The 18,987-nt window shown below is 42.7% G+C and overlaps 1 protein-coding gene across 1 annotated transcript in view; it reads left to right on the forward strand.

The window, feature by feature from the left end:
* Positions 1-18,987, forward strand: part of LOC139477277 (lysophosphatidic acid phosphatase type 6-like) — a 44,124-nt gene that overhangs the window by 8,047 nt on the left and 17,090 nt on the right. The window contains exons 5-8 of the mRNA XM_071259824.1: positions 15,068-15,226; positions 15,884-16,027; positions 17,863-17,933; positions 18,558-18,658. Of these exons, the coding sequence (XP_071115925.1) occupies positions 15,068-15,226; positions 15,884-16,027; positions 17,863-17,933; positions 18,558-18,658 (475 nt within the window). The remainder of the gene's footprint in view (positions 1-15,067; positions 15,227-15,883; positions 16,028-17,862; positions 17,934-18,557; positions 18,659-18,987) is intronic.

Below are 18,987 nucleotides of genomic sequence, written 5' to 3' on the forward strand. Positions count from 1 at the left end.
TCTTCCAACCTCTTAGATATTTACCAACGCCGGCGGATGTGGGTACAAATATTAATTCTTGTTGTTGTTGATTAACATTATCATTATCATCATTATCATGTTGAATATCATCCTCGTCTTGTTGATTATTATCTAGTAAAGCGATCAATTCAGCTCTTCTCATTCGAGAATAACCTCTCAGCCCACTGTTTCTCGCTCGAACTCTGAGTTCTCTAACAGTCTGGGGTGGTTCCAAACCGAGTAAGGTAATCAATTCAGCTTTTCTCATTCGAGAATATCCACGTAGACCACGTTGCTTTGCCATAGCCTTCAATTCTCTGACAAAAACCATTGTGGTATATGCAAAATGATTCATTTGTCTAATTGGTTGTTTTCATATATCTAAATACGTATCCTCCCCAACCTATTCCTCTCATTGATGTAATCTCTCTTCCTAGCATAAATAATCTGATTCCTGACCCTATCAGCACCATGTTTCTTACATAAACAATAATGACCTTTGACCCCTATCCCGCATTCAGAACACTTATAGTTTATGTGTCCACGCTTGATGTAATAATTGTGTATACCGCAGTAAACATCAACACAGCGGCGGTTACATAGAGTCGTCTTCCCCATGAGTGTAAACTTGCAGTTATTCATGGTATATACATCTATCACATCATTTGTCTAAATGCAAATCACATCTACACTAGGGAATAGCTGAAAATCAATACTGCGGATAACCCAATAATAACAAATGCGACCTCTCGGTCTTTCTGAGCCTCTGACGGTGTATAAAACTGACTCATTGTTGGTCTAGGTATTGGGTCGAGTTTTTTCCCATAAACGAGGTAGTATTCGTGCATGGCAGATTCGACATCCTTAAACGTTTGAATTGAATGTCCTTCCTTAATCAGTTTTTCATGAATAAAGTCTAATCTCTTCATTCTCTGCTGCGTATATTGTAACTGAGCTGCTTGGTATTGTTCTAATGCTTTATTATGTCGTTTACGCTCCTCTTCAACTTCTTTAGCGTTTGATTCCCTCATACTGGAAAATAAATAATTACTCCCCGAAAAAGCTAGAGCATTAACAACAGCTCCACCGACCATCATCGCAATTGATGCCATATAAAATATTCAAATGTTCAATAATATAAAATATTCAAATGTTTAATTACTTCATTATGTCTCCCGGGATAAGTCCTTGTTTGATGAGCATATCCTTCGTTGCCATTGCTAATCCAATATCCAGAATCATCATACCTATATCAAATCCATTAAAATCTAGCTTGGGAGGTGTGGCTTTAGTAAGCATTTTAGCCATACGGGCATAGCCAATGGCCAAGCCGGTGACCACCGCTGAATGATACGTCGCGTTTACCAACATTTTACCGTCTGTAACTGGAGTAGTCATGCTTCTTATAGCATTATATGAGGACTAACCTCTAATTGAACTTGTTGTTGCGGCGGGGGTGACGTTTTCTCTTCTCCGGTCTTATAAAAGAACCATACAGCCGCTATACCAGCAACTCCTACTAGTGCCCATGTTTTAATCGGATTTGAATTATTTATTAATTTTGCTTTGCGCGCCAGCCCTCCCTTTCTTCCTGCAGCTATTTTTTTTGGGTTCTTAGTAACTCTGGGTTGTTTTTTTGTATTCACTTGTGGTGCATCCTCATTAACTTGTGGTGCATCCTCATTCACATCCTCATTCTGTTCCGTTTCCACAATCTGTTGTGGTTGCGCAATCTGTTGTGGTGTCACCTGTTGTGATTGTGATTCCGCAATCTGTTGTGTCTCCATTTATATTATTTAGTGGGCACGTATGTTTAAATTGACAATACCTAGCCGTTATTAAAGCTGTGGTGAGCGGAGCTAAGAACATTCCGAATCTATGATAAAACTCACAGCTCACTGAGCTTATAGCGTGTTTGATGAATGGGTCTTTCTCTAGAGATTCGCATAAATACATGTGATGTTCTGCCGGGATGGGGAGAAACGTACTAGCTACGACTGTGTATAGTTGTAATATAGACGACCCTATAGTTTTAGTCATGGTAGCTCCCAGTCTAGACTCGTTACGCGCGTACAGTTTTTTAATCTCTTCGTCGGTCATGTTATCAATTTTTTCGATGGTATAATTTTCTCCCAAATATTGGGAACATTTTCCACCGGCTACCAAAGCCGCGAGTCTTTCTCTATGTTTATCTGCATGTTGATGTTGATCAGGCTCAGATTCTTTGAGCATTTGTTCGATGAGTTCGTCACATTCCATAATGTAATACCTAAGGAGATATTTAAGTCTAACATAATATAATATGACGTATCCAATACATCCCGTAATAATGAACTGTTGCGAAAGAATGAGGATTTCGAACCACATTTTATGTAATATTAACCGCTAATGTTCAATTTGCTACAATTTTGCTATAATTTGCTACATTTTGCTACAATTTTGCTATAATTTTGCTACATTTTGCTAAGCAATTGCATAAGCAGCTGGTTGATCGGTTTTTAATACGAGTTTACAGTGCTTCGTTGCTGCTAACACTTTTCTGACTTTGTCACGTTCATTCTTGGTATAAATGACGTCATTTTCGCGTAAACATTCCTCGAATGAATCTCGATCTTTGCAATGAAACAGCGCTACCCATTTGGTCTGCTCTCTGAGATCTTTCAGGACAGAGTTGTATTTTTGAGTAAGTACCCAAACGCTATGTTGAGTATGCCGTCCGGAGAATGCTAAATATGAAAGCATATCTTTCTTTTTTGTTAACTCTTTACTCGCGCTGCAGTCGTCTATTACGAAAAGGGTTGATTCTCCTTTGTATTTTTTGTGACATACTCGGAGACAGTCTTGTAAACGATCGCCCGGATCGACTCTGTGTGTTCCGTCGTCATTCATTACCCAATCTCTCGATAAGTATGTTTTATTAACGCTTATAGTCGGGCACAGAATAATAATATGATCGAAAACGTCCCGATAATGACTTTCTAAAATATCTAGAATAAAGGCTGTTTTTCCGCAGCCCGTTTGCCCGCATATGATAGCGCAGTGCGGATCTTTAGGTAAAAGATTATCAATAGATTGCTTGCACGAATCTCCCATTTTGTATATTAAGTTGTGCATCCATAATCACGTACAAATATATGTTTAATTTACCATCGGTTTCGAGGAGCTTCGATATCTGTATGGTGACACCCTCGCTAGCATTTTCTATTCTCCTCCCACTGCCGTGTAGTTGGTCATCGTCCGTTGTTCGCATGTCGAGCCATAGCGCGTACTTCGAGGTGAGGTATTCACCCATCGATACACTCCCGAGAGACAGATCTTTCACGACCGCGTTAACTTCCGGAGAGCGTTTTATAGAAGGAAGTTTTTTAATCTCATCCCACTGGTGATGCGATAGCATTCCTTGGCTATATAGTTGATTAGGAACGCCCTCGATAGTCAATTCTACTTTCGTAATCTTGGGATTGTAGAACTTCTCGGTATTTCTTTTAAACGCATCGGAGGGGTCCTCGAACAACATTAAAATACCCTTCAACGACCTCGTGGGGACGTTTAGATTGATATTCCACATCGTATCTTTTTTGTCCCTTGTGATCTTTCGATGTCGCAGCACGCGATCGTACAAAATGGCTAAACTTCCCGAATACTGGTTACGAATTTGTCTGGCTAATTCGGGATCCGTTATCATATCGTACTCGAGCGAGATATTGTCAATGGAATAGCTAGCATCTACATTAGCGGATCTGATTACTCTACCGTAGTCGTTAAAAGTGAGTTCATATTCTAACCTATCGCCTAGGGATGCTTGATAAAATGGCATGTGGGAATCTAGTAATTCAAAGTCTAGGGGAATATAGAATCGGTTACCTAATGCGTCGGCAACGGCCTGATCTTTTACGATGGTACCATCACCACTAGAAGCATCTACGCGCAGTCTCAATGTGTTCTTATTACAAATACCTTGGTACTGTAAGTTTTCCCGCTCTTTATCCGTTCTCCAGAGATCCATGTAACAATAGTATACATCGCTATCGTCGATACTCAAAACCTCATTACCGCTAATTTTAATAGCGATTTTCTTAACGATAGCACGACCTAAGTTCTGAACCGGCTCCCTGTTAACGTCGGTAGAATTCAAAACAATCGTAAATGATAGTCGGACAGTTCCCGGAACTAACACATCGTGTGCGCCGAGATTAGGAAAGCGAACCAGAAGCGTTTGATTCTGATCGATGGTACTAGGATTATTAGTTATAGTTACAGACTGACGAATTGCTTTGACCCCTAATGGATCTCGAAGTCTGCGTTGTGGGTTTAACTTGCGTCCGTATTGCGAAGACATTGTTATATTGAAAACATGTACCCTATGTTTAATATAAAAATGACTGATTTTGAACATAATGACTTTGATCTAGATAACATAACTGATACTAGTACAATCGAAGAGGGTACTGATGAAACCAGCTTTATGATCCCAACCGTAAATGATGAACTTTTAAAACCAGCCGTTGATGATTATTACGATGCATTAAAAGATGATAAAAATTATGTTACTCCAATAGGTCGTGAATATTCAAAGTTTGAGATAGATAGTAAAGGAATATTGCGACTGCGTGGCGCTCCGGATATTGATCTTATGCATTCTCGTACTCGTAAGCCCCTAGCCTTGTCTACGATAGCCGCTAAAAAAGGCATCGGCTTTGTTCGTGATGAATTAGGTTTTGTAGACTACCGACGACTTCCCGCGAAGACTACTAAGGCTCTTCAGACTATGAGGAAAGAACTCGTTAATACAGATGATTTGGAAGCAGCCTCGATGGTGGCCTCGGACGGACTCGGAGAAATCTTAGATACCTACTACGATAATTCAACGTTACAGGTACCGCATTCAGAGTTCAGTATTAGGGAATTACGAGGTCTTGACAAGGCAATGCAAACTATGCGGGGAGAACTCATCAATAATATAGCCAAGCTATCCGAAATCGACAAACACATAGCTCAAGAGAAAACAAAACTCGAACAGGCGGGCGATGAATTCAGTAGACGCCGCGTTGCTGAAAGATTGCGTAACCTAGAAGAGGAAAGATTGGCCCGCCTCGAAGCGGCTTCCAGTAATAGAAAGGCACTTCGTTCGCAAATCAGTCGTATTCGAGAAACTATCGATCAAGTCCTAAACGATGATACTACACTGGCCGATAAAATTAAAACATTGTTCAGAGAACAGGGAATAACAATTGCTAGTATTTTAACCGCGTTGGGATTTATTATATCGACTTTGACTCTCTCATTAACAGGTGGTAGTACAGGTGGTAGTACACCGCCTAATGATAAAAACGGTATAAGAGAGTGGATAAAAAAGCATTTAAAAGCATTAGGTTCAGCACTGGGAAAGCTAGCTGAGAAAGCCGCGGCTGCACTTCCCGGTATAATTGGGAGTGTTGTTTCCTGGCTATTGAATTTATTAGCTAAGACCACCACTTGGCTTAGTCAAAACTTGTGGGGGTTGATCGTAGCAATTGCAGGGCTGTTGTACGTATTCGCTAAGAACTATTTAACCAAATCATGAGTAAACCAACCGAGACTCCACCCACTACAAGCGCTGTTTTTTCATCGATATGTTGTTGATTTTTAGCCGCAATATGCGGTGACACTTGTGCATCAGTAGATGGTTGTGCATTAAAAGATGTTTGTGGCTTGACTATTCCCTTTTCACCCGTGATCGTTTGCGTTATTAATTCGACGTTCATATCTGAATTTATACCTGGTTTTTGTTGATCGGTAGCGATAACAATTTTATTATTATAGCCTATCACTTGACCGATCTTAAGTTCCATATTACTCGGAGACATGTATAGTCCCGGCGCATAAACGTAGTCCACTTTGGATTGAGCGTACTGTAATGCATCTTGAAAACGCTTTATAGACGATGGTATGTCAACTGGCGAATTAATGGCGTCCTCCACGTTTGCGACAAACTGTTTTTGCGCATCGAGCGCCGTCCCAGAACCGATAATGGACGTTCGTGTTTGCGATTGCGCTCCGAGAATTGCCCATACATAAGTTCTTATCGATTCATTAACTCTTACAAATCCTGGGTTAGTAAAATTATTTTCCGTTTTATCATTAAGGAATTCATTCCAAGCGTCTCCGGGTGGTTGCTCAACCTTTTGGATGGTGAAAGCAACACCACCCTTAAAGTTCATACGATCATCTCTCCACTCGTTACTTGAGAGAGCAAAGCTCGGAAGGAGCCGACCCCTTTTCAGTAAATCATCGCTGACTTCTTTAACAGAGTGTGCACCAGCGTATGGAATACCTAGACCATGGTTAACTCCACTCAGACGCCAATCTTTACTCGTAGAAACATTAAATTCATTACAAATACGTTCGAATGCCTTCTTATCGTACTGATTATTTGTGGAATTCCACGCTCGATCCTGCGGTAATGGAGCACTAATTTCATTAAGTATACGTCTAATCTGATAGTACACGTGAAATGACATAACAGACTTATTCAGTTCAAATCCTGGAGCGTAAAGAGATACGCCACATCCCGTTGTGGCACACCATACGGCAAAGTTTAACTGATTCTGCCAAAATTGCATCGGATTGTGAAACCAATCGTGCACCATTTTATCGCTAGTTGCCGTGACTCTGTATTTTTCAAAGATATCGGGGAATTTAACTAAAAATTCAGCACCAGAGGCAGTTACTATAATCGATTGATTAGTAATGTAAGTTGATTTCATATTTAAGTTATGATATAGTATCATTGTATATTTAATATGTATGTTACACTCCCGGGAATAACAAATGGTCAGTCTATTGAACTGCTTCATACTATCGATAACTCGAATGGACAACTCGAAGTAGCTCTATGCGATGTAACGTATTACCCACGGTGGACCAATATAAGTGCTACGAGAGGAAATAATGAGATAATAATAACACATGAAAGAGATAGAATTATTACTATACCTGATGGGTATTACAGCGTAAGCTCACTCAATGATGAATTTTTTAAGCCTTATGGAGCTAGTCTAACACAAAATGAGGCGACTGGGAGACTGAAATTATCCCCTGGAGGAATGGGTGTAATTCCTTACAGGAACTTAAGAATTACAATTGGATTTGCAACCAATTATACTATAATAGTCGATTCATCAAATGAGGGAAATACATTACCCGATTTAGTTCCCTATAAAGAGCTGTGCATCCATCTTGATCAAATCAGCACAACGGATAATATTCAACAAGAAAGTCCTTCAACTTTGCTCAGAAGTGTTCCAGTGAAAAATGAAAAATACAATAGCGGTAGAACGGAATCTTTCTCGTCATTACAATATAAAAAATTGAAGCGTGGTATTATTTCAGACCTCAAAATTTCTGTATTAGATGTAAAACACCAACCTGTACATATAGGATACTTAAGTGTAACACTCCATGTTATAAATAATGGTTGATTCCATATTTAAGTTATGATATAGTATCATTGTATATTTGATATGTATGTTACACTCCTGGGAATAACAAATGGTCAGTCTATTCAACTGCTTCGTACTATCGATAACTCGGATGGACAACTCGAAGTCGCTCTATGCGATGTAACGTATTACCCGAGGTGGATCAATATAAGTGCTGCGAAAGAAAATAATATGATAATTACGATATTCTCACGTAATGTTTATGGTGCCATTACTATACCTGATGGGTATTACAGCGTATGCTCACTCAATGATGAAGTTTTTAAGCCTAATGGAGCTAGTCTCACACAAAATGAGGCGACTGGAATGCTGAAATTAGCCGCTGGAGAAAAAGGTTTTATTCCTTACAGGAACTTAATACTTAAACTTGGATTTCCACTCCTCGATAAACCTATAAACCCCAACAAAACAATACATGGAAATACATTACCTGATTTAGTTCCCTATAAAGAGTTGTTCATCCATCTTGATCAAATAAGCACGACGGATAATATTCAACTAGAAAGTCCTTCAACTCTGCTCAGAAGTGTTCCAGTGAAAAATGAAAAATATAATAGTGGTAGAACGGAATCTTTCTCATCATTACAATATAAAAAATTAAAGCGGGGTATTATTTCAGACCTCAAAATTTCTGTATTAGATGTAAAACACCAACCTGTACATATAGGATACTTAAGTGTAACACTCCATATTATAAATAATGGTTGATGCATCAGGCCCTGGAACGATAAGACAATGTAATACAATTGCGCTTTCCGATCTCGGAGACACAGAAGGATTTGATAAACCCGGTTACAATGGTAAGTTATACGCTTTACACTTACACGATAATGTATACAAGCGGAAAGAAGTCACATTCACGGGTAATCTAGAAGATTTAAGCGATGTCGACGTTAGTAGACTCCTTAAAACCACTCCGTACAATATTATTTACAACAGTGAGAATAAATGGACTATGGTCGAGGCAAACATCGAGTGGCTACTGAATATCGTCATTACCCCACCTTATGCGATGATGGGTAAGGGACATAATTTAACTAAGATAATAAATAGTGGCATCGTACTCGCGGCCTATATCCCATCAAAACGAAAAAGTGTGTTAGTCACTCCCCTGCCAGAAAAACCAGGTCATATGTTATATAGTCGTCCGGCAATCCAAAATGTTAGTTTAAATTTGGTTACAGAATTCGATGATATTAAACAGAACTTGAGTGCAATACCTAATATTTCTACGCTTATTATTGAAGTCTTGTTCGGAGATGCACCTGTAGATGCCTTCGAAATATTACCAGGTCTATCGATTAAATGGCTCAAGAAACACGAGCGTCAACGTTGCAGTATTATTCATGTCGGCGCATCACCCGTTACATCCCTCGAGGGGGTTCAAATTATTAAAAGTGGTAGTATTTCCCTTTCTAAGATATTCTTGCCGTATAATATACATTTGATAAGGTTGATGTATACTCTCAAAACATTTAAGCAAGACCAATTAAAGACTATTATATATTCGTAATATACACTATGAGTTTATATCCAGCGCTCGATGAAATGAAGGAAACTGTTGATGGATTTCGATTACATCAAATAAGCGACATAAAACATCGAATAGAAAAGGATAGGGAGTTGAGACTTGGATTGTATAAAAAGTATCGCAGAGCCGTGAATGCTCTGGACGGAGTTGACACCGCTCTTGTAGTAGCTGGCATGGGACTCGGTGTAGCTGGTGTCGGTTTACTATCAACTATAATCGCCGCGCCTATCATGCTCGGCATGGAAATAGCCGCTGGAGTCTCGGGACTGGCAGGAATAGCGATAAAATTCATTTCTCGTAGGTTGCAAAAGAAAGCATTAAAACACGATAGTATTCGGATACTCGCCGATGCAAAGTTGAACAGCATCGAGGATCATATTTCGACAGCAATGGCCGATTGCAAGATATCCGAGGATGAGTTTCGTTTAGTGCTGTCGGAACTCACCAAATACAATGAAATGAAGCAGGAGATTCGATCAAATTCTCGTAAGACCAATGGTATTAGCGAAGACGATAAAAAAAAGTTCATAGAACAAGGGAGGCAACAAGCGCGTCAATTATTCCGTGCCAAAACCAAAGAACTGGTTGGAGATTAAAAATAAATTGATTACTATCGTGTGATTACATTTAGACAAATGCTTACATAAATATATAATAATGGAAAAAACTATTAAATGGAGAGAATTACCACAAGGTTTTTATTATATCAGTGATGTCAAACCAACCAAATACGGTAATCAATTGTTTCTTATCAATTTACAAAAAGAGTGTAGTTATATAGTCTGGTCTCCTAGTAAAATGAACGAAGAACTTAATAAAAATGTTGAATATCACTTTATCGATAAAAATAATGAAGAATATTTTTATTACCATTTAGACTCATCTAAAGCAATGATTGGACCCAGGTATTGGTGAGCTGGAGCTGAATCTCATGACTATCGTTGAATCGCATAATCATTTTGGCATAAAAAATTCCCCCTGTAGTAGCAGTATAGGTATATGAATCCAGCTCCAGTGGAAGTGGTCCAGAACCCCTATTACCTATACTACTGACGTTGTTTCTCCCCCTATCCCGGGAGGTATCTGCCTAACTGATGTTGTTTATCTCCCCCGGGAGGTATCTGCCTAACTAACATTGTTTCTCGCAATGTCCTGGGAGGTATCTGTATAACTGCTGTTGTTTCTCCTCCTGTCCCGGGAGGTATCTGCCTAACTCATGTTGTATTTCTCCCCCGGGAGGTATCTGACTAACTGACGTTGTTTCTCCTCCTGTCCCGGGAGTTATCTGCCTAACTGACGTTGTTTATCTCCCCCGGGAGGTATCTGCCTAACTGACGTTGTTTCTCCCCATGTCCTGGGAGGTATCTGCCTAAGTGATGTAGTTTCTCCCCATGTGCCGAGAGGTATCTGCCTAACTGACGTTGTTTCTCCCACATCTCGGGAGGTATCTGCCTAACTAACTTTGTTTCTCCCAATGTCCTGGGAGGTATCTGCCTAACTGACATTGTTTCTCCCCCTGTCCAAGGAGGTATCTGCCTAACTGATGTTTCTCCCAATGTCCCGGGAGGTATCTGCCTAACTGACGTTGTTTCTCCCCCTGTCCCTTGAGGTATCTGCCTAACTGATGTTGTTTCTCCCCACATCCCGGGAAGTATCTGCCTAACTGACGTCGTTTCTCCCATGTCCCAGGAGGTATCTGCCTAACTGACGTTGTGTCTCCTCCTGTCCCGGGAGATATCTGACTAACTGACGTTGTTTCTCCCCATATCCTGGGAAGTATCTGCCTAACTGACATTTTTTCTCCCCACATCCTGGGAGGTATCTGCCTAACTGATGTAGTTTCTCCCCATGTCCCGAGAGGTATCTGCCTAACTGACGTTGTTTCTCCCCATGTCCTGGGAGGTATCTGCCTAACTAATGTAGTTTCTCCCCATGTCCCGAGAGGTATCTGCCTAACTGACGTTGTTTCTCCCAACATCTCGGGAGGTATCTGCCTAACTGACGTTGTTTCTCCCCACATCTCGGGAGGTATCTGGCTAACTGACGTTGTTTCTCCCCACATCTCGGGAGGTATCTGCCTAACTGATGTAGTTTCTCCCCATGTCCCGAGAGGTATCTGCCTAACTGACGTTGTTTCTCCCACATCTCGGGAGGTATCTGCCTAACTAACTTTGTTTCTCCCAATGTCCTGGGAGGTATCTGCCTAACTGACATTGTTTCTCCCCCTGTCCAAGGAGGTATCTGCCTAACTGATAATTCTGCCAATGTCCCGGGAGGTATCTGCCTAACTGATGTTGTTTCTCCCCCTATCCTGTGAGGTATCTGCCTAACTGATGTTGTTTCTCCCCCTGGCCCGGGAGGTATCTGCTTAACTGATGTTGTTTCTCCCCTTGGCCCGGGAGGTATCTGCTTAACTGATGTTGTTTCTCCCCCTGTCCTGGGAGGTATCTGCCTAACTGATGGAGTTTCTCCCCCACATCCCGAGAGGTATCTGCCTAACTGACGTTGTTTCTCCCACATCCCGGGAGGTATCTGCCTAACTGATGTAGTTTCTCCCCATGTCCCGATAGGTATCTGCCTAACTGTCGTTGTTTCTCCCCACATCTCGGGAGGTATCTGCCTAACTCACGTTGTTTCTCCCCACATCTCGGGAGGTATCTGCCTAACTGACATTGTTTCTCCCCATCTCCTAGGAGTTATCTGCCTAACTGACATTGTTGCTCCCCCTGTCCCGGGAGGTATCTGCCTAACTGACATTGTTTCTCCCCACATCTCGGGAGGTATCTGCCTAACTGATGTAGTTTCTCCCCATGTCCCGAAAGGTATATTCCTAACTGACGTTGTTTCTCCCACATCTCGGGAGGTATGTGCCTAACTGACGTTGTTTCTCCCCTTCCCGAGAGGTATCTGCCTAACTGACGTTGTTTCTCCCACATCCCGGGAGGTATCTGCCTAACTGACGTTGTTTCTCCCCCTGTCCCGGGAGGTATGTGCCTAACTGACGTTGTTTCTCCCCCTGTCCCGGGAGGTATCTGCCTAACTGACATTGTTTCTCCCACATCCCGAGAGGTATCTGCCTAACTGACGTTGTTTCTCCCCCTGTCCCGGGAGGTATGTGCCTAACTGACATTGTTTCTACCCCTGTCCAGGAGGTATCTGCCTAACTGACGTTGTTTCTCCCACATCCCGGGAGGTATCTGCCTAACTGACGTTGTTTCTCCCCCTGTCCCGGGAGGTATCTGCCTAACTGACATTGTTTCTCCCCATGTCCCGGGAGGTATCTGCCTAACTGACATTGTTTCTCCCACATCTCGGGAGGTATCTGCCTAAATGACGTTGTTTCTCCCACATCTCGGGAGGTATCTGCCTAACTGACGTTGTTTCTCCCACATCTCGGGAGGTGTCTGCCTAACTGACATTGTTTCTCCCACATCTCGGGAGGTATCTGCCTAACTGATGTTGTTTCTCCCACATCTCGGGAGGTATCTGCCTAACTGACGTTGTTTCTCCCCCTGTCCCGGGAGGTATCTGCCTAACTGACGTTGTTTCTCCCCCTGTCCCGGGAGGTATGTGCCTAACTGACGTTGTTTCTCCCCCTGTCCCGGGAGGTATGTGCCTAACTGACGTTGTTTCTCCCACATCCCGGGAGGTATCTCCCTAACTGACGTTGTTTCTCCCCCTGTCCCGGGAGGTATGTGCCTAACTGACGTTGTTTCTCCCCCTGTCCCGGGAGGTATCTGGCTAACTGACGTTGTTTCTCCCACATCTCGGGAGGTATCTGCCTAACTGACATTGTTTCTCCCCCTGTCCCGGGAGGTATGTGCGTAACTGACATTGTTTCTCCCCCTGTCCTGGGAGGTATCTGCCTAACTGATGTAGTTTCTCCCCATGTCCCGAGAGGTATCTGCCTAACTGACGTTGTTTCTCCCACATCTCGGGAGGTATCTGCCTAACTAACTTTGTTTCTCCCAATGTCCTGGGAGGTATCTGCCTAACTGACATTGTTTCTCCCCCTGTCCAAGGAGGTATCTGCCTAACTGATGTTTCTCCCAATGTCCCGGGAGGTATCTGCTTAACTGATGTTGTTTCTCCCCCTGTCCTGGGAGGTATCTGCCTAACTGATGGAGTTTCTCCCCCACATCCCGAGAGGTATCTGCCTAACTGACGTTGTTTCTCCCCCTGTCCCGGGAGGTATCTGCCTAACTGATGTAGTTTCTCCCCATGTCCCGAGAGGTATCTGCCTAACTGTCGTTGTTTCTCCCCACATCTCGGGAGGTATCTGCCTAACTCACGTTGTTTCTCCCCACATCTCGGGAGGTATCTGCCTAACTGATGTTGTTTCTCCCCATGTCCTGTGAGTTATCTGCCTAACTGACATTGTTGCTCCCCCTGTCCCGGGAGGTATCTGCCTAACTGACATTGTTTCTCCCCACATCTCGGGAGGTATCTGCCTAACTGATGTAGTTTCTCCCCATGTCCCGAAAGGTATCTGCCTAACTGACGTTGTTTCTCCCCACATCTCGGGAGGTATCTTCCTAACTGACGTTGTTTCTCCCCACATCTCGGGGGGTATCTGCCTAACTAACTTTGTTTCTCCCAATTTCCTGGGAGGAATCTGCCTAACTGATGTTGTTTCTCTCCCTGTCCCGGGAGGTATCTGCCTAACTGACGTTGTTTCTCTCACATCTCGGGAGGTATCTGCCTAACTGACGTTGTTTCTCCCACATCTCGGGAGGTATCTGCCTAACTGACGTTGTTTCTCCCACATCTCGGGAGGTATGTGCCTAACTGACGTTGTTTCTCCCCGTCCCGAGAGGTATCTGCCGAACTGACATTGTTTCTCCCACATCCCGGGAGGTATCTGCCTAACTGACGTTGTTTCTCCCCCTGTCCCGGGAGGTATGTGCCTAACTGACGTTGTTTCTCCCCCTGTCCCGGGAGGTATCTGCCTAACTGACATTGTTTCTCCCACATCCCGGGAGGTATCTGCCTAACTGACGTTGTTTCTCCCCCTGTCCCGGGAGGTATGTGCCTAACTGACATTGTTTCTACCCCTGTTCCGGGAGGTATCTGGCTAACTGACGTTGTTTCTCCCACATCTCGGGAGGTATCTGCCTAACTGACGTTGTTTCTCCCACATCTCGGGAGGTATCTGCCTAACTGATGTTGTTTCTCCCACATCTCGGGAGGTATCTGCCTAACTGACGTTGTTTTTCCCCCTGTCCCGGGAGGTATCGGCCTAACTGACGTTGTTTCTCCCCCTGTCCCGGGAGGTATGTGCCTAACTGACGTTGTTTCTCCCCCTGTCCCGGGAGGTATCTGCCTAACTGACGTTGTTTCTCCCACATCCCGGGAGGTATCTGCCTAACTGACGTTGTTTCTACCCCTGTCCCGGGAGGTATCTGCCTAACTGACATTGTTTCTCCCCCTGTCCCGGGAGGTATGTGCGTAACTGACATTGTTTCTCCCCCTGTCCCGGGAGGTATCTGCCTAACTGACGTTGTTTCTCCCACATCTCGGGAGGTATGTGCCTAACTGACGTTGTTTCTCCCCCTGTCCCGGGAGGTATCTGCCTAACTGACGTTGTTTCTCCCCCTGTCCCGGGAAGTATGTGCCTAAGTGACGTTGTTTCTCCCCCTGTCCCGGGAGGTATCTGCCTAACTGACGTTGTTTCTCCCCCTGTCCCGGGAGGTATCTGCCTAACTGACGTTGTTTCTCCCACATCCCGGGAGGTATCTGCCTAACTGATGTTGTTTCTCCCCCTGTCCCGGGAGGTATGTGCCTAACTGACATTGTTTCTCCCCCTGTCCCGGGAGGTCTCTGCCTAACTGACGTTGTTTCTCCCACATCTCGGGAGGTATCTGCCTAACTCACGTTGTTCTCCCACATCTCGGGAGGTATCTGCCTAACTGACGTTGTTTCTCCCCCTGTCCCGGGAGGTATGTGCCTAACTGACGTTGTTTCTCTCCCTGTCCCGGGAGATATCTGCCTAACTGATGTTGTTTCTCCCACATCTCGGGAGGTATCTGCCTAACTGACGTTGTTTCTCCCCCAGGGACTGCCAGCATCAGCATCTCCCCACTGGACAATGAGGTTCTCCTTCCAAATCCTCACATCTGCGCCGTCGTCCGCGACATTAACCGCGCTGCCATGCTCCACTTCGACAACATCCCCGGCATATTGCATGACAGATTACGTCTTGAGAAAGTTCTAGGTAAGACTGGATTAGACTTGAGTAGTTAAGTAGTTGGTAACTTTGAATTAGACAGACAGTAATCGTTTATTCAGTTAGGGATAGTGGTTGGTTATATGGACATATTCAGTTAGGGTAGAGCTGTAGTATATGGACATTTTCAGTTAGAGATAGTGTTGTGGTATATGGCCATATTCAGTTAGGGTAGTGCTATGGTATATGGACATATTCAGTGAGAGATAGTGTTGTGGTATATGGCCATATTCAGTTAGGGTAGTGCTATGGTATATGGACATATTCAGTTAGGGTAGTGCTATGGTATATGGACATTCAGTTAGGGTAGTGTTATGGTATATGGACATATTTAGTTAGAGATAGTGTTGTGGTATATGGACATATTCAGTTAGGGTAGAGCTGTGGTATATGGACATTTTCAGTTAGGGTAGAGCTGTGGTATATGGACATTTTCAGTTAGGGTAGTGCTATGGTATATGGACATATTCAGTTAGAGATGGTGTTGTGGTATATGGACATTTTCAGTTAGGATAGTGCTATGGTATATGGACATATTCAGTTCGAGATAGTGTTGTGGTATATGGATATATTCAGTTAGGGTAGTGCTATGGTATATGGACATATTTAGTTAGAGATAGTGTTGTGGTATATGGACATATTCAGTTAGGGTAGACCTGGACAATGAGGTTCTCCTTCCAAATCCTCACATCTGCGCCGTCGTCCGCGACATTAACCGCGCTGCCATGCTCCACTTCGACAACATCCCCGGCATATTGCATGACAGATTACGTCTTGAGAAAGTTCTAGGTAAGACTGGATTAGACTTGAGTAGTTAAGTAGTTGGTAACTTTGTATTAGACAGACAGTAATCGTTTATTCAGTTAGGGATAGTGGTTGGTTATATGGACATATTCAGTTAGGGTAGAGCTGTAGTATATGGACATTTTCAGTTAGAGATAGTGTTGTGGTATATGGCCATATTCAGTTAGGGTAGTGCTATGGTATATGGACATATTCAGTTAGGGTAGTGCTATGGTATATGGACATTCAGTTAGGGTAGTGTTATGGTATATGGACATATTCAGTGAGAGATAGTGTTGTGGTATATGGACATATTCATTTAGGGTAGTGCTATGGTATATGGCCATATTCAGTTAGAGATAGTATTGTGGTATATGGCCATATTCAGTTAGGGTAGTGCTATGGTATATGGACATATTCAGTTAGGGTAGTGCTATGGTATATGGACATTCAGTTAGGGTAGTGTTATGGTATATGGACATATTTAGTTAGAGATAGTGTTGTGGTATATGGACATATTCAGTTAGGGTAGAGCTGTGGTATATGGACATTTTCAGTTAGGGTAGAGCTGTGGAATATGGACATTTTCAGTTAGGGTAGTGCTATGGTATATGGACATATTCAGTTAGAGATGGTGTTGTGGTATATGGACATTTTCAGTTAGGATAGTGCTATGGTATATGGACATATTCAGTTCGAGATAGTGTTGTGGTATATGGATATATTCAGTTAGGGTAGTGCTATGGTATATGGACATATTTAGTTAGAGATAGTGTTGTGGTATATGGACATTTTCAGTTAGGATAGTGCTATGGTATATGGACATATTCAGTTCGAGATAGTGTTGTGGTATATGGATATATTCAGTTAGGGTAGTGCTATGGTATATGGACATATTTAGTTAGAGATAGTGTTGTGGTATATGGACATATTCAGTTAGGGTAGACCTATGGTATATGGACATTCAGTTAGGGTAGTGCTATGGGATATGGACATATTTAGTTAGAGATAGTGTTGTGGTATATGGACATATTCAGTTAGGGTAGTGCTATGGTATATGGACATATTCAGTTAGGGTAGTGCTATGGTATATGGACATATTCAGTTAGAGATAGTGTTGTGGTATATGGACATATTCAGTTAGGGATAGTGCTGTGGTATATGGACATATTCAGTTAGGGATAGTTTTGTGGTATATGGACATATTCAGTTAGGGATAGTGCTGTGGTATATGGACATATTCAGTTAGGGATAGTGCTGTTGTATATGGACATATTCAGTTAGCGTAGTGCTGTGGTATATGGACATATTCAGTTAGGGTAGTGCTGTGGTATATGGACATATTCAGTTAGAGATAGTGTTGTGGTATATGGACATATTCAGTTAGGGTAGTGCTGTGGTATAGTGACATTCAGTTAGGGATAGTGCTGTGGTATATGGACATATTCAGTTAGGGATAGTGCTGTGGCATATGGACATATTCAGTTAGGGTAGTGCTATGGTATATGGACATATTCAGTTCGAGATAGTGCTGTGGTATATGGACATATTCAGTTCGAGATAGTGTTGTGGTATATGGACATATTCAGTTCGAGATAGTGTTGTGGTATATGGACATATTCAGTTAGGGATAATGCTGTGGTATAGTGACAGGATCCGTTATGGGTAGTCCTATGTGTATGGACATATTCAGTTATGGGTAGTGATTTGGTATGTGGACACATTTAGTTAGAGATAGTGTTGTGGTATATGGACATATTCAGTTAGGGATAGTGCTGTGGTATATGGACATATTCGGTTAGGGTAGTTGTGGGGTAAATGGACATATTTTTTGTTTTCAGGTGTGGACTCAAGCACATCAGGACACAAAGTAAACTTTATTGATGTCCGAGATGACTTGATTGCAAGACAAGTGAGTCGTTTCTATTCATCTGTATGTTTGTCTGTCTGTTTATTCATCTGTCTGTGTGTCCATTAATCTGTCTGTCTTTCTGTCTGTTTATTCATTTGTGTATATGTTTGTCTGCCTGTCTGTTTATTCATCTGTCTGTCTTTCTATTTATTCATATGTTTATATGTCTGTCCATTCATCTGTATGTTTGTCTGTCTGTCTGTCTATTTATTCATCTGTTTGTACATTTGCCCATTCATCTGTATGTCTGTCTGTCTATCTGTCTGTTTATTCATCTGTTTGTATGTTTGTCTATCTGTCTGTTTATTCATCTGTCTGTCTTTCTGTCTGTTTATTCATTTGTTTATATGTTTGTGTGCCTGTCTGTTTATTCATCTCTCTGTCTTTCTATTTATTCATCTGTTTATATGTCTGTCCATTCATCTGTCTGTCTGTCCGTCTGTTTATTCATCTGTTTATATGTCTGTCCATTCATCTGCCTGTCTGTCTGTTTATTCATCTGTTTATATGTCTGTCCATTCATCTGTCTGTCTGTCTGTTTATTCATCTGTTTATATGTCTGTCCATTCATCTGTCTGTCTGTCTGTCTGTTTCAAGGAACACTCACATGTTTATTTTCAACAGGCTCATGGCCTCCACGTTCCTGAGAAGCTTCTGTCGGTTCAGGACATGATCGAGAGTAACGCCACGAAGATCATGTATCACGCATTCTGTGGCCAGCACGAGTAAGTAGCTCCGTTCTGTGGCCAGCACGAGTAAGTAGCTCTGTTCTGTGGCCAGCAAGAGTAAGTAGCTCTGTTCTGTGGCCAGCACGAGTAAGTAGCTCCGTTCTGTGGCCAGCAGGAGTAAGTAGCTCTGTTCTGTGGCCAGCAAGAGTAAGTAGCTCCGTTCTGTGGCCAGCATGAGTAAGTAGCTCCGTTCTGTGGCCAGCACGAGTAAGTAGCTCCGTTCTGTGGCCAGCACGAGTAAGTAGCTCCGTTCTGTGGCCAGCAAGAGTAAGTAGCTCTGTTCTGTGGCCAGCACGAGTAAGTAGCTCCGTTCTGTGGCCAGCAGG

The sequence above is a fragment of the Haliotis cracherodii genome, unplaced genomic scaffold (genome assembly GCF_022045235.1).
Source record: "Haliotis cracherodii isolate W230 unplaced genomic scaffold, xgHalCrac1.p SCAF_32, whole genome shotgun sequence".
NCBI classification, from domain to species: domain Eukaryota; kingdom Metazoa; phylum Mollusca; class Gastropoda; order Lepetellida; family Haliotidae; genus Haliotis; species Haliotis cracherodii.